Source organism: Pteropus medius, unplaced genomic scaffold (genome assembly GCF_902729225.1).
Source record: "Pteropus medius unplaced genomic scaffold, Ma_sr-lr_union100, whole genome shotgun sequence".
Lineage (NCBI taxonomy): Eukaryota > Metazoa > Chordata > Mammalia > Chiroptera > Pteropodidae > Pteropus > Pteropus medius.
In genome coordinates, this window is record NW_024340696.1 from 11,359,879 (window position 1) to 11,375,860 (window position 15,982).

The window sequence follows — 15,982 nt, forward strand, 5'->3', positions numbered from 1 at the left end:
AAACATAATAAATAAACAAAGAGGGAAACCTACATTGCTCTTTCTAATGTAGAAATATTAATATAGGGGTGGCTTCATAGTGTAGTGGTTAGCATGTCTGCTTTACATGCAGAAGGTCCTGGGTTCACGCCCCAGGTGAAGCCACAGACCATACCCCGGCTGCATGCCGCGAGCATGTGAGAGGAGATGCCCCACCCTCAGAGACCCAGTTCTTTAAAAAAAGGGAAATTGCAACATCCATAGGTCAGAGGTGGAAGAGGGTGGAATTAAAGGGGGCAGGGGGAAATATCAATATAATATTTTAAAAGAATTGAAAACAGTACAGTTTTCATAGGAAACAGATTTTTTAAATGTACATTCATGACTACATACACTAAAAGTTTCTGTGTAATCAAATTTTATTTCTTTAAAAACTAAGTTACTCAAATTAGGAAGATAAACCTTACTTTCAAATTTTTATGGTCTGTAGAGAGCATTTATTCTATTTGATCGAGTACTTTGCTAACAAAATGTTTAATTCCATAAGAGAACATTTGTAAAAAAATGAATCAGCTGTACTTTCTGCCTGTTTGTATTATCTTGAATTTATTGTAACCCAGTCCCAGGATGGAATAAAGGACAAAGATTGAATTAGATATACTTTAAGATTTGTCATGCTTTTGTTAGAGGTTTAAGAAACAGAATGGGAAAACTACAGTAAAGTTACAGGAAGATTTTATTATCTCATTCATACTTTATATTATGAATTTTAGGAAATAAGGTACACAGGTGGATTTTTACAATGACAAACCAAAATAGAAATAATTTGGCAGATTATCCAGTATATTTGATCATCTTTTTCTATTTTATGTCTTTTTATAAGTATGAATTGCTTTTATTTGGTTTGTCGATGTATTCACTGCTTGAGTTTTATTAAGAAATGATGTTTGTAACAAAAGTTATTTACAGGTGGAATCTCTGGGAGTGAGTGTGTGTGTTTGTGCACATGTGCACATGCACGCACACACATTCATGGGAGAATTCATGATTTGTTAGAGTTCTTAATTATCTTAAACATATAAGATGTCCCATTCACAACTGAACCATGAATTTTTAAATTTTTTCTACAGTCATTTAACTATAAAGTTTTCTCTACAGTCTCATGTTATAAAGTTAAAGCTCCTCAAATTTCTTGCATTCCTCCTTATAATAAGAATTTTTAATTGTACTTTTCCTGTATTAATCATTATTATCTTAAGTACCTGAGACTGGATTTCCATTATGAAGTTTGTTTTTTTCCTCCCTTCCTTTTTTTGGTTTAATGGACAGATTGCTATTTCTTTGCAGGGCACATTCATTGAAATCCCTGCTAGCAATATTCGAAGAGTTATTGCCAAGAGGTTAACTGAATCTAAAAGTACTGTACCTCATGCATATGCTACTGCTGATTGTGACCTTGGAGCTGTCTTAAAAGTTAGACAGAATCTGATCAAAGGTTAGTAAAGTTGAATTTACTTAATGCAATACACATGCTAACTATCATGTGAAATCCTTTACTTATGAAATGTACATTTTGTAGCTTTTTATTTCAGTTTCATCATCTGGGCATATTTAATGCTAGGGAAAAGAATTAGTTCTCTTTTCCTATAAGAAATAAATTGGTTCTGTAGTACTGAATAAATCATACTTTTTGGTATGATACCTGAAGAAAGCAGTCCTTAACGTTTTAGAAAGTTTAAAATCCAAAATTGGTTTAAGCATGTTTCATATTATAAATTTTGTCTTAGATATCACTCTTCTTGATACAGGTTCTAATTTTTTAATTTCTTCAAAGTGCATTTTAGGTTATTAAATTTGTAATATTCTTCCCCGAAATCAATTGAAACTAAGGTTACTGAAAACATAAGAATCTTTAGCATGAACTGATGTGTTGTTTCTTTCTTTCCAATCTGTATAACTTATTTCATTTTTTTTGCACTATTGCACTGGTACAGTGATGAATATAAGTAGTAAAAATAGACATTCTTGCCTTATTCTTAATCCTGGGAGAAAGTTTTCAATCTTCAATGTTAACTGTAGGTTTTTGTAGATTTTTTTTTTTCAGGTTGAGGAAACATTTCTAATTTGCTGAGATTTTTAGCAAAGGTGGTTGTTGAATTTTGTCATGCTTTTTGTACATCTTTTGAGATTATTTTTCCTTGTCTGTTACTATGGTGAATTTTATTCGTTAATTTCCAAATGTTGAGTCAACCTTGTTTACATGAGTGATTCCTCATTCATGAGTGAATACAACTCATTTAATCATCAGTTTTCTCATAATTGCTTGGTTCCATTTTTTAAAATTTTGCTAAGAATCTAAATCCGTGCATATGAGAAATACTGACCTGTAGTTTTCTTTTATTGAGATTTTTTCGTGTGTGTTACCGGATCTCACCCAATGAGTTGGGAAATGTTTTTCTCAACCTTTATTTTCTGGAAGAGTTTGAGTAGAATTGCTTTTATTTTTAATCGTTTGGTGGAATGTCTCAGTTAAGCTGTTTAAGCTTTTGGCTTTCTTTATGGGAATATTTTTAACAATGAATTCAGTTTTTTAGATAGATCTGAGTTATCTTGTTTCTTCTTAATTGAGCTTTGGTATTTTGTGTCTTTCAAAGAATTTATGTCATGTAAGTTACCAATGTATTGGCATAAAGTTGTTCATAATATTACTTTATTATATATCTAACATCTATATAATCTGAATTGATGTCCCCATTTTTGATATTAGTAATTTGTGTTTTCTAACTTTCTTCATTACTCTAGCTAAAGGTTTATCAATTTTATTGATCTCTTCAAAGAGCCAGCATTTCATTTCGTTAATTGTTTCCATACTTTTGTTTTCATTGATTTCTGCTCTCATCTTTATTATTTTCTTCCTTTGTTTGATTTAATTAGTTCCTCTTTTTTTAGTTTCTTAAGGTGAAAACTGAAATCAATAAACTTTGTCTTTTCCTAACATAAGCATATAATGTTTTTAAGTTTCCTTTAAGCAGTTCTTAACTGTATCACATAAATTTTGGTATGTTTTTATTTTCCTTTTGATTTAAATCAAGATATTTTCTAATTTCACTCGTGATTTCTTTTTTGATCCTTGAATTATTTACAAGTGTAAGTTTAATTTTCAAATATTTGGAGACTTTTCCACTTTCTTTTGTGATTTCTAGTTTCACTCCATTGTGTTCACACACTTGGTATGATTTAAGTCTTCTCAAATCTGCTGAGATTTATTTTATAATAAGGTCAGGCTTGACGAATGTTTCATTAGTATTTGGAAAGAATGCATAGTCTACTTTTGTTTTGAGAAGTGTTCTATAAATGACAGTTGAAGTTGGTTGATGGTGTTGATCATGTCTTCTGTGGCCTTACTGATTTCCTATCTACTTGTTCTATCAGTTCTTGAAGGAAAAGCATTAAAAACTCCCAATTGTGGTTGTGGATTTATCTGTTTTTTCCTTTTTGTTTTATTAGTTTTTGGTTCATGTGTTTTAAAGATCTGTTATTAGGCACATATACATTTAGGATTTTTTTTTGTTTTGTTGATGAAGAGACTTGTCATGTAATGTCTCTGCCTGTTCCTGGTATAATATTTTTTATCCTCAAACCTTCTTTATCTGATATTGATATAGCCAGTTCAGCTTTTTTTATTAGTGTTTTACATTATACTTTTTAAAATCTTTTTACTTTTAATGTTATCTAGATCTTTATATTCAAACTGGATTCTTGGAGAAAGCGTATAGTTCTTTTTTATTCAGTCCTACAGTCTGTCTTTTATTTAAGATGTTTAAACTACTCACATTTAATGAATTTATCCTTTGTTTTTTCTTTGTACAATTTGTTATCATTTGTACCATTTTGTCCTTTTTTGTTTGTCCCATCGCTTCCTATTTTTCCTAATTTCTTGTCTCCTTTTAGATTACTTACTTTTTGTTTGATCCTATTTTACTTTTCTCAATTTTATTTCTCCTCCTCTTATGTGGGTTCCCTTAGATAGTATTTGCAATATAATTCTTTAACTTATCACAGCCTACTTTCAAATTTTTATTACACCACTTAACGTATAATGTAAGAACCTTACAACAATTTGCCTACATTTCTTCCTCCTAATAATAATAGCATTATGAAAATAATGCTATTATTTTCATGTTTTACTTTGACACATGATGAAAGCCCCAGAATATATTCATAATGTTTTTTGCTTTAGAAAATCAACCTAGCTTCAGTTTCACTGATTTTTTCCCCTCTACTGTGTTAAGTCTGTGAAGCTTGACTATGAAAAAAAATCTTTACTTTTGATAACGTGGTATTTCCCTCTAGATTACCATTGGAATATTTTTATTGTCTTTATCTCTCTGCTCATATTTCCCGTATGTTTATGCACATTGTCAGCCCATACTCTGTTTTATGCTTTCCCATACTCAGACAGTGGTTAATCACTTTTTGTGCTTGTCTTTTCTTGGAGGGAATCATCACTCTCTGACATTCAGTTCACCTGTTTCCTAACTCAGTTCCCTAATAGTCTCAAGGAAGTTAGGATTTTGTTGTTTACCCTGTATTTCCTCCAGCCCTGTTAGGATGAGAATAACTTTCTCTTGTGGCGTTCTACATCCTAAGTGAAAGCAGGACTGATAAATCAGTTTAGATATAGTCTTTCAAGATTACATAAGAATAAAACCTGACAGCTTTTAAAAGTTCAAAGAACCAAGTGGAAAGCTATTTCAGAGCAAGTGATGAATATTCAAAAAGTTAACCATTGAAGTTCCCTTTATAGGTCTTAAATCATACTTGTTTAGTTATGATATAAAGGTTATTATGGGTTGATTTCCCTGGTTCTTAACCTCTCATGAGGCAGGACGCAGTACTGTTTTAGTGGAGGTATAAATTAGTGTAATATCTTTGCATGATCCAGGTTTTATATGTCCTTGCAATTAGGAATTTTCTGGTGTTTCTTCAAAGAGCCCACATTATCTGTGTGTCCTATGTATCTCCACTCCTCTATTAAGCTATAATATGTAACATTCTATAAACATGTTCCACACTTTCTTTTATAAAATATGCAAATGAGAATGTCCAATATTCTTATACAAACTGTTTTTTACTCTCTCCTTAATAAGTGTCACCAACACTCTCCTTTCTGTATGTTTGAAAATATCTGTAATAAAGAGTTAAATAAATAAACTTGAAAAAATTTCCTTTGCACATGTTAGATTTGAGATGCCTAGTAGTCATGTGAGTGGAAGTGTCATGTAAAAATTGGATATATAAGTCTGAAGCTCCAAATACATCAAGATTAGAGGTAGAATTGGAGGAATCATTATCATATAAATGGTATCAAAACCATGGAACTGAAAGTTCTCACCTGGGTACATTCAAAGGAAGAAACTGAAGATTACTTAACGATAGAGAAGAAGAAAACCAGAAGATTACTTAACGATAGAGAAGAAGAAAACCAGAAGCCAATAAGAGATGGTGTTTCAAGATGAAAAAAGTGATCAACCGAAGAATACTAAATGTTCGAGTCTGATTGGGGCAGAGAATTTTAAGTGAGGACTATGGACTCAGGCGCTAGATTTGGAAATCACCAGCTGAGGGAGCTATGAGAAGTAAGCATAATGAGTTTTTAAAAAATTATATTATGTCCACATATTTGAATTTATGCAGACTCTAGCCTTTTGTATGGGTTATCATTAAAAGTTTCTTATCACTGGAAATCCATTTATGTTTCTATTTCTAGAGAGGTTTTTAACAACAAAAAAAATTGTGTGTTTCTGGACATTTGAATTAGAAAAGCTATGAATTAAATGAGCAGCTGACAGTTACCATTGACAGTTCTGCAGTATTTATGGTAATGCGTCTTAATCTCTTTCTGAAATCTCCAGCATGCCTTTGGAATGAGCTGTTGTTTATGCAAAATTCCATGATACTATAATAACAGGATTCGTGAATCCTGCCACATACCATTTACTTGATCTTGATCATAAAGCTCTTACAATAAAGAATCAAGTGTAGTTTAAATTTTCCAGCACTTTCATATCCACTGAGAAAAGCAAAAGTATTAATCAAATGCTTTCGTTATGATCAGCTCTGTGGGGAGGGAGGGGACCTCAGCTTTATCTTAAAGTCATTATGTATACTGGAAGGAAATTGATTCAAATGGATTCATCATAAAACTATTCATCATTACACTAGGACCTACGCTAACATTGTTTCATCGTTGGCATATGCTATATCCTGTTTTCATAAGTTAAAAGCAGCTCTTATTTAATGCAGTGATCTTAAATTTTTTGTCGTTTACCTCAGTAGTAAAAAGAAATTTTTGAGCTACTCCTACATATGTTTCTTTAAAGTAACTATGTGTACCATTGTTCTGATGTAATCAGTATATTGTAAAGCATACACAGAAAAAGGACATGTGAAAAGAGGGGAAAAAATGAATCATTTCGTAAACTTCTGGTTATACAAACCACAGAAAGACCATTTGTCTTTAGAGACATAGGAGTCGATTCTTTTCTTTCTGATTGTGCTTATGATGTATCTTGCAAGTTCTCATGTATGATATCTGAGCAATTTAAAAAAATTGTAATCAAGGCCCAGAAGTAGACTTTTACATTCATGGTTAATATTATTTATCAAGGACCTCATAAAATGCAAGTTTTTCTGATTAGGAAATCCTTACTGACTAAGCAAGCCAACAAACAAAAACCTGTAATGTTTTTCATCATTGTTTGTCAGTGTAGTCCATAATTTACAAGTTTGAAATGGTCAGTGTTAAAGTTTATTATGAACATTAACTTTAATATTCTTGTTTTTCTTTCAGGTGACCTTAAAGTATCAGTAAATGATTTTATCATTAAGGCAGCAGCCGTTACCCTTAGAGTAAGTAGCAAACCCCGATAATTTTGGCCTCTAATGTAGTCTCACATCTTTGGATTTTTATATGGTAACTAGAACTCTTAAAGTCACATTTTATAATTTCATTTCTAAAAACATTCTATCATTTGATCTTACTAACTCAGTTTTACAAATGAAGAAACTAAGAATCAAAAGGGCTTATAACTAATTATAGCAAAATAAAGACCACTTATTCCACGAATACTAATTGATCCCCTAGCTTGTGCTAAATATGCTTCTGGGCATTAGAAATATGATAGTGAATAAAAGTCTCATGTTTTCTGCTCTCTACGTATATTCTAGTTGGGAGAGACAAACAGATATACATCAGATAGTGAAAGTGCTAAGGACAAAAAGCAGGGTAAGGGGACAGAATAACTAGGGATGTTAGGAGTTAGCCAAGCAGATATCTGCTAGAAGATTGTTCAAGACAGAGTTGTGAGGAGCGGGCGCGTCACTCAGAGACATGGCACTGAAGATAAAGTGTGCTAGAGTGGAGCTGGCAAGAGCAGAGGGTAGGAAATGAGATTCAGAATTTTAAAAAGAGGATGGAGTCGAGGGCAGCCAGAAGTACATGAGGCCTTGGTGGCCATGGGAAGGGCTAGGGATTTTATTATGAATGAGAAGGAAGTCTTTGGAGGGTTATGAGCAAAAGACTAACATGATCCGACTTATATCTTAAAGAGAAAAAGGAGAGCCCACCGTCATGGTTGTGTGGAATACAGCCTGTGGAGAGAAGGGTTGAAGCAGTCAGCTCCCTCAGGAGGCTGTAACAGGTGACAGAGGCTTGGACTAAGGTGGTAGCAATGAAGCTGCTGCGAAGTGGAGATTTGGGTTACATTCAAAAGCAGAGCCAGTAGGATTTTTGATGGATTGGATGTGGGATGTGAGAGAAAGAAAGACGAGGATTTTGGCCCGAGGAATGGAACACATAGAGCTTTCCATGTACTGAGATTGGGAAAATGAGAAAGGAGCAGGTTTGAGACAGAGAATCTCGAGTTGAGCTTTGGACATAGTGTATTAAGTTTGAGAAGCCTGATAGTGTCCCAGTGGAGGCGGCAGGAAGGCAGGCGAACAGTGGAGGTGTCTGACTGGAGATGTAAATGCGAAGCCCAGGCTTCCCGACTTCCTGCTCTGCAGTTTTCTGGCATGCCTTCTTTCTACAACTGGGCCATTTTTCTGGATCACTGCTTAGTAAGTGCTGTAATTAAAGTACATTTATAAGGAATTTATTTTTCTTGAACAACACAATAATAAAGAATTTTAAAGGTAATATCCTTTTCAGTTGTTCCTATCTGAATGTTCACATGGCTTTTGTCTTTTGACCAAATAGTATTTTGAATTATACTAATGATTTTCTAATTATGAATTATTTTTTGCCCTTTTTAAGTGAATCTCTAGTAGTCATTAGCTGCTTGTTAATACTACATTTCACAAATTTGTATCTGGACCCATAGTAATTATAATTTAAATTTTGTGCCAGCTTTGTCAGGCTTTTTTTTTTAAATCAATGGCTTCACTAAAATGAATTTGTATACCTTTTTCCTTTCCTTTCTCTGTGCTTGTTTCAGTATTATAGAGATTATTTCTTGAAGTTCTACAGAATTCACCAGTAAAAATATCTGAACCTAGTCCTATTTTGAGGAGGGAGCTTTGGCAACTTTCTCATTTTTTCCCCCATAATTAGTAAGCTGTTTAATTTTCAGCTTTTTCTTGAATCAGTTTTGGAGACTTTTATATTCCTAGAAAGTCATTCATTTTATCTGTATTCCCAAATTTACTAGCCTTGAGCCATTTAAATTTGTTTCTTATAATTAATGCCATCAGTACCTGTCTAGTTTTTATTTTTTCATATTTATATCCTCTTTTTTATGTTGACTCATTGCATATTCCTTCATTTCCTTAGGTTTATTTTGGTTAGAGATATTTTGGTAGAAAACGCGAATGTGTAATTCATTATAATTATTTTTTATCAATAAGATGATTTAAGATTACAAATTTCCTGTTGAGTGCAACTTAGGTTATATTCCATAAGTTTTTGTTACATAACTTTGTAATTAAATTTATTTGCCAAATATTCTTTATTTGTGCGGGGGTTTTTTCCTCTTTACTATTGTCTGAGAAGAATTTAAAATCTTCTGAGGGGTTTGGACTTCATTGTTTATTATTTTGACATAAAGGCATTGTTGAAAGAATGAACTGAGCTTTGAAAGATGGAGAAGTGAAAAGGACATTTTAAAAGTGATGAAATGGAAATGAGCACAGTATGACAGTGAGAGGCCCAAGTAAAATGGAAAATTGATCTTAGGGGATTGGTCAGAAGTCAAGTTAGGTAGGTAGGTAAAACCACATTGTGGGTTGCCGTGCTTACATGTCGTACAGGGAGACTTGGATCTTATTCTACAGAAAGCAAAGAATTTTCAAGAAGAGAAATTTGTTTTTGATTTCTATTCTTCAGCATCATTTTCTTCTGTGATATTTGGCAGCATTATCAGTGCACCTTGTTTCCAGGCACATAGTCAGTATGTCTGGTTTTTTTCTTCCTCAGTGTAGTTATATGTATATTAAATAGATAAATGCTAACATGTGGGATATATCATATGTTTATAAATGCTAACATGTAGGATATATCATATGTTTAGGAAATCTCTCGTAAATAGGGAAGTCATTTTTAAGGGCCTGCTCATGTCTGCCTGGGCTGTGCTAGAAAGTAAGGCTTCCTTCCTGCTGCAGGGACATAGTGGGTGAACGTCACCACCCTTCTTCCCTCTCCTATTCTCCTCAAGGTCATGCTGGTCAAATATTGAGGCAGGAAGTATAGCAAATGGTCTAACACTTCCTAGCAATCAGGTTTAACAAAGGGAGCCTCTTTTTAAACCATGATATAGAAATCAAAATATGTACATCATCAGTTTCCTTAGGCTTGCTTCAAAAAAGATGGTACGTTTAATTATTCTTCCCAAACATAAAAGATATTTAACACAGAGATCCAAATCATTTTTTCAAACTGAATTTTTATTTCCTTCTGTCTAGCTATATTCACTCTCAGATATGCATAATAATGTTACTTATTTTTTGTAACCACCTTGGTCTAAAACTGCTTCTTCAGTGAACATGTTTTTTTCCTATTTCTGTTTTCTAGCAAATGCCAAGTGTTAATGTAAGCTGGGATGGAGAGGGCCCAAAGCAACTGCCCTTTATTGACATTTCAGTGGCTGTGGCAACAGATAAAGGTTTAATTACACCAATCATAAAAGATGCTGCTGCTAAGGGTTTACAGGAAATTGCTGACTCTGTAAAGGTATGCCTTAAATACTGTTCTTCCAAAATGTTAGCATTTACTTTCTGATAAAGTCTTGACATGATCTGGTTACTCTATGATTGATATATGTATATCTGTATATAGTTATATATATTTATATATATACAGGTGTGTGTGTGTGTGTGTTTCCAAGTGATCGTCATTTGTGTATATGAGGTTTTAAGGTTTTATCCAGGTATGACCCATTTTAAGAATATTTAACATTCAGAAATTTAGGAATAACATAAATAACAACTGTATTCAATTTATAGACAAATTCTTTACTTCTCAAAGTTTAGAATTCAACTCCAAAGATAATATTTTAGACAGATTTTAAAGTTTAAGTTGAAACTATATTTCTGTGAAAGTGATAATGGATAGACCTCACTGTTAACATCATTTTATTCTTAAAAGCTTACTCATTTCCTTTCTAGAATTGAGACCCCTGAACGTACTTAGTATTCCAGAAGCAAAAGTACTTTATTTTTCCATTTCTTTTTTTAAAGCAATTTTGTAACTCCAGTATGGAAGAATCTGATTTCACTAAAAACATCACGTTGAACAGGCAGGAATATAGGGAGTAGATCAGCTTTGACAGCCTCAGTAATTTCTAAGGGTGTTTTGAGGGCAGAAATATCACAAGCCTTGAAGTGTTAGCATTGAACATTTCCGATTCATTTAGATAAGTGATTTTTATTGTTTTCATTTACGAGGACCGGCTGTATGGATAGTGGTAGAACAAGTTATAAGGGGGATTGAAGGTAGAAGGTAAGACTTCTTTGGGGAACTGACAGTGTATCAATGTGTGACCAACTCGCCCAAAATAAATAAATGAATGCAAGGCAATCGAGTTGAAAAGGCATACCCTTGGAATCTTCGAGTAAGACATAATTAGAGGTAACCTTAGTGGAATTGACATTTTTAAACTTTTCTTCACTCCTTTTTTTTTATGGAGTGTGTTTTTATAGATAAAAGTGTACAGTTTTTCATAATTGAGAGGTGGTATTAATTTGACCAATTTAAAAGTCAAAGTAACAGAAGTAGGTTTACTAGGACAGTGCTTGCACTGCCTTTTATTCGTGGAGGGTTTTCAGCAACAGTGAGAATACGTGCATTTTAGTATTTTTATGAAGTTCAGTAGAAATTGCATTTAACTGTAGAGTTAGAATTTCCTTTATACATATTACATTTTTAAAATTAACTATTATAGGGAGGTTTCTTAGATTTTGACCAATGTACCAATTTCAATACTGTGATAAATAGTTTTTAGAGTAGCTATGTTAGCATTCTCTCTCCCTTCCATCCTGAAAGAACTGAAGTTGAGGTGGGAAGGAAGCACTGTCAGCAGCCTCTCCACTGCAGAAAGATCAGTCCTAACCTTTTGGAGTGTCCTAGGGTTTCTGGGAGTCCTTGAGCATTTCCTGTAATTCCTAGCAACTTTTAGGGTTTGCTGGGTTCTGGCTGCTCGTCTGTGCTTCTCATTCTACCTGCTTCTCTCTCTGACCCTGCTATCTATGATCAACACTCTATTCTCTTGTTCTTAGGATACACTAGACACTAAGGCTAAGCATTTCATAAAATCCCTTTAGCCCAGTATTACAGTTAGAACCTAAACTTCCCTGTTTTAAAATTGAGGAAACTGAGTTTAACACTTAAAGAAATTTGTTCAAGATGATGCATTTAAAAAACAGTGGAAGTGAGGATTTATTTAAACCCAGGCATTTCTTGCTTCAGATGCTACTTTCTTAGGCTTTCTGTGGCTTCCATAGCTACAATACCTTCCTCACATTTCCCTGTTTTATTGTCTTGATATGGTTTTGTTACTCTTTGAAATTACTTTGTTGTACCTTCTATTCCCTGCTGTCTCACATCGACTGTCTTCTTCATTGCCGTATATCCAATTCTAGGAGATTGCTCAATGAATTTTTAAAAATTTCAATATAAATTTTTACTGAAACTAATTTTCCAAGGAGTTTGTTGGTCCTTGGAAATTCATCTGTGGACCTTAGGTTAAGAACACTTGCAGTAAGTATTTACTTGACCTTAAGTAATCCCAAGGATGTCAATGTGTGGTGCTAATGGCATGTCTCAGTCAAGTTCAAGTTTGTATTCCTTAAGTAAAGTAACATAGTAACAAGCCTTACATCCCACACTATTCTTAATTCTTCATTAATTATAGCACTTTTAAAAGGCAGAGATAAAGTTTGCTTTTAGTATCCAGTAATTTTTTGAATGAATTAATAAAACATACAATATATTTTAGAAATGTTTGCTAGTCATCTTGTATTATATCCTTTCAGCTGGATGCTTCAAGTAACACCTACTTTGACTTTAAGTTCACATTTTTATGTTACCAGAAAATCCCAGTGAGAATTAGGAATTTTCAGAACCAGCAATTCTCCTCAGAATCTGTTCTTACTCCAGGCTGATGTGTTTAAGGTCTAAAGAGATTTTTTTTTTTTAAGTGTATTATGTGTGCTTACAATCTGGTTTTTAAAATGAATGTGATTTTTATTTGTTTTAGTGTGGTAGCCCATCAGGATATGTGGTCATCTGCCTTTCAGAGTCCACATGATATGTGCCTGTTCAAATCATGTGAACAGTTATATTGCTTAAGGCAGGAAAAATACATCTGTAGATTGTTCTCTCTACTTCTGATATTCCATGGACTATACAAGTCTAAGTCCATCTCTTCATTTTTCATTTTGGATCCAAATAATTTCATGAGTAACTATATCCAAATAGTATAAATCTGTAATTGAAGAATTTTTTATTTTTCAAAATTTAAATCATCTGTGAGTTAAAATTAAATAGTTATTAACGTTGGTCGTAATTATACTTATTCTATATAATACTGAATATTAAATAAGACCTGGATTTATTTCATCCACTCAAATGACAGTAGCTTTATTTTTCTCTACTCTTCTTACAAAGTAATTTTTTATTAACTTTTCATATATAATAACTCAACCTCTGTTCCCTTACTTTTGAAGTATTGACAAATAAAAATGAACAGAAATGTGGTTAATTGCAAGTGCAAGTAAAGGAAAATTTAACAACTTTTCTTAAAATCACTCTCAGGGTATCATCTGTTTTTTCCTCTGAAAGTTTTTAGAAATCAATATTGTCAAGAGTGATAAGAAATTACTACATTCTTATATTCTGCATGGCAATGTAAACTGGACTAGCTCATACAGGAAATGTTTCAGCTGTATGACCAAGAATCAAAATAATGTTCATTTTCTAGGATTTAGTAATTCCACTTTTGAGAGTTTATATGAAATCGTTCAAAAGAAACCAATTAACCAAGAACCATATTATCACACTGGGGAAATGACTAAGTAAATTCTAGCAGATGTCGTTATTGTATGGTTAAGCAGACATTCAAAAATCATTTATAAAGATTTAACACAATATTGAGAAGTGAAATATAAAGTTATGGGGTTTTTTTGTTTTTGTTTTTGTTTTTGTTACAGAAATTATATATATGTTATGGATTAAAAAAAGGCAAAAATTGAAGGATGAAAATTGATATGTGGTTGTGAGTTTGTTGCTATTGCATAATTTTTTTAAAAATACTAGGTTGACAAGAATGGCTTCTTCTAATATTTTATCTCAAGAAAAAATTGTAGACACAAAATAGAAAACACTGAAACATTCTGCAATAGTAATGGCGCACAAGGTAATTCCAATACTTGAAATTTTAAAGGAAAGTGATTTTTCTAGTTTTTTGATTTACATCTTTAGCTTCTTAGACTATCTGTGCTCTAACTTCATTTTTTAAATTGTTTTAGAGAAAATCATCTATATAGATATAGATATATATATAAAACGTAAAGTTAAATCAAAGCATATCAGATGAGCGTGTACCCTGTATAAATATTTCAAGTGACAAATACCCTTTTACTACGTAAACTATAGTGTTGGTTGACACACTTTGTATTTTTCTCAGATTCTATCAAAGAAAGCAAGAGATGGAAAATTATTGCCTGAAGAGTACCAAGGAGGATCTTTTAGGTAAAATTTAAACTCAATTATCAATAGGATTGCACAGATAAAAGACTTATGAAGTCCTTGTTATCCTGTTTTATTTATTTTCTGAAACATTTTTTAAAATTTAAGTTAAATATCACATATTTTATTTAGATAACAGAATATGAGAAAATATTTTCAGACTAATCAGGTTTTCATATCAAAGCTAGTAGGAACCCATTAGGGTTAGCTAGTTAACCCATTCAGATGTTCATAGAATAACATTCACTCTGAAATTTTAAAAAATACATAGGAATACAATAGATTTGTAAACCTCAACTATTTTTTTTTTCTACTTGCAATCTCTTTTAAGGTACTTTAGAGAGAATATTAACACTTAGACCCTTCAGTTAATATCAGGTCTGTTTTCATTTAAGTGTAACTTACACACAGTGAGTGTAGCTTGAATGTGAAAGAAACCTGTGTAACCAACCAAAGCAGGATATACTTCCTAATCATCACCTCCAAGGTAACCACTATTCTGACGTTATCACCATAGATTTGTTTTGCTGGCTTTGATTTTTATATACATACACATTCTTAGTGTCTGACTTCTTTTACTCAGCATTAATGTCTGTGAGATTACCTATGTTGCTGTGTGAAGCATTCACTTATCTGATATTATTACAGTATATAGTATTCGGTAGTACACTGTATAACTATGCCAGTATTTTACCATTGTTGGGCATTTTGTTGTTTACAGTTTGCTGCTGTTACAAATAATGGTGCTATTTTATGTGTGTCTTATGGTGACTACATATGCACATTTTTGTTTTATAGACCTGAAAGTATAATTGCTGGTTAAACACTTTGATAGGTATTGCCAAACAATTTAACAAAATGATTATGCAAATTTATATTTATTGGCATCAACAGTGTATGAGAATCCCCAGTAATAATGTTAGGTTTTAAATTTTAACAATTCTTAGGGTATATAGTGGTACTCTTTGTGGTCAGAGAAATGCAAATTAATAATGTTGAAAACTGTTTTCTTTTATCTCTCAGCCATTGGGGTATATAGTAACTCATCAGATAAAGTACGTGTTGAAGTCTTATAGCTATTTTTAAAAATGATTTGTAGGAGTTCTTATTTCCAGATGCACAGACCTTTGTAAGATATATATTATTTCAAATACCATTGCCCACTCTGTGCCTTGCCTTTGGAACTTTCTTGATGGTGTTTTCTAATAAACAGAATTTCTGAATTTTAATGAGGTCCGATTTATCAGTAGTTTTCTTTATAGTTGGTACTATTTGTTTTGTTAGGAATTATCGCCTAAAGAGTCACAAAGTAGTTCTTCTATATTACCTTCTAGAAGCTTTATAACTTTTTACATGTAGATCACCATCTGAAATTGGATTTTGTTTATGGTATGAAGATAAAAGTCAAGATTCTCTTTTTTTCCTCATATGGATATTAATTTGACCCCGTGTCATGTTATTTAAAAGGTTACTCCTTCTCCATAGCATTGAGAAGATGGTCGTGCATGTGCTCTGTCTATTTCTATGTTCTTTCTTCTTCTTTTCCATTGGCATATTTGTTTATCCCTGGCTAAGTACCACCAAGCTATACTTTGATAGTGGTGATAAAAGTTTGCCAGTTTTGTTCCCTCTCAAGATTGTTTTTCCTGGCTCTGTGTATTTCCAAGTAAATTTTAGAATCAACTTGTCATTTTTCTTACATCCACACACATACATACAAACCTTACTGGGATTTTGATTGGGATTGCATTGAATCTTTTG

The 15,982-nt window shown here is 32.6% G+C and overlaps 1 protein-coding gene across 1 annotated transcript in view; it reads left to right on the plus strand.

The window, feature by feature from the left end:
- PDHX (pyruvate dehydrogenase complex component X) overlaps nt 1-15,982 on the plus strand; it is a 53,869-nt gene that overhangs the window by 35,543 nt on the left and 2,344 nt on the right. Inside the window, exons 7-10 of the mRNA XM_039866831.1 lie at nt 1,327-1,474; nt 6,833-6,891; nt 10,049-10,207; nt 14,160-14,224. Of these exons, the coding sequence (XP_039722765.1) occupies nt 1,327-1,474; nt 6,833-6,891; nt 10,049-10,207; nt 14,160-14,224 (431 nt within the window). The remainder of the gene's footprint in view (nt 1-1,326; nt 1,475-6,832; nt 6,892-10,048; nt 10,208-14,159; nt 14,225-15,982) is intronic.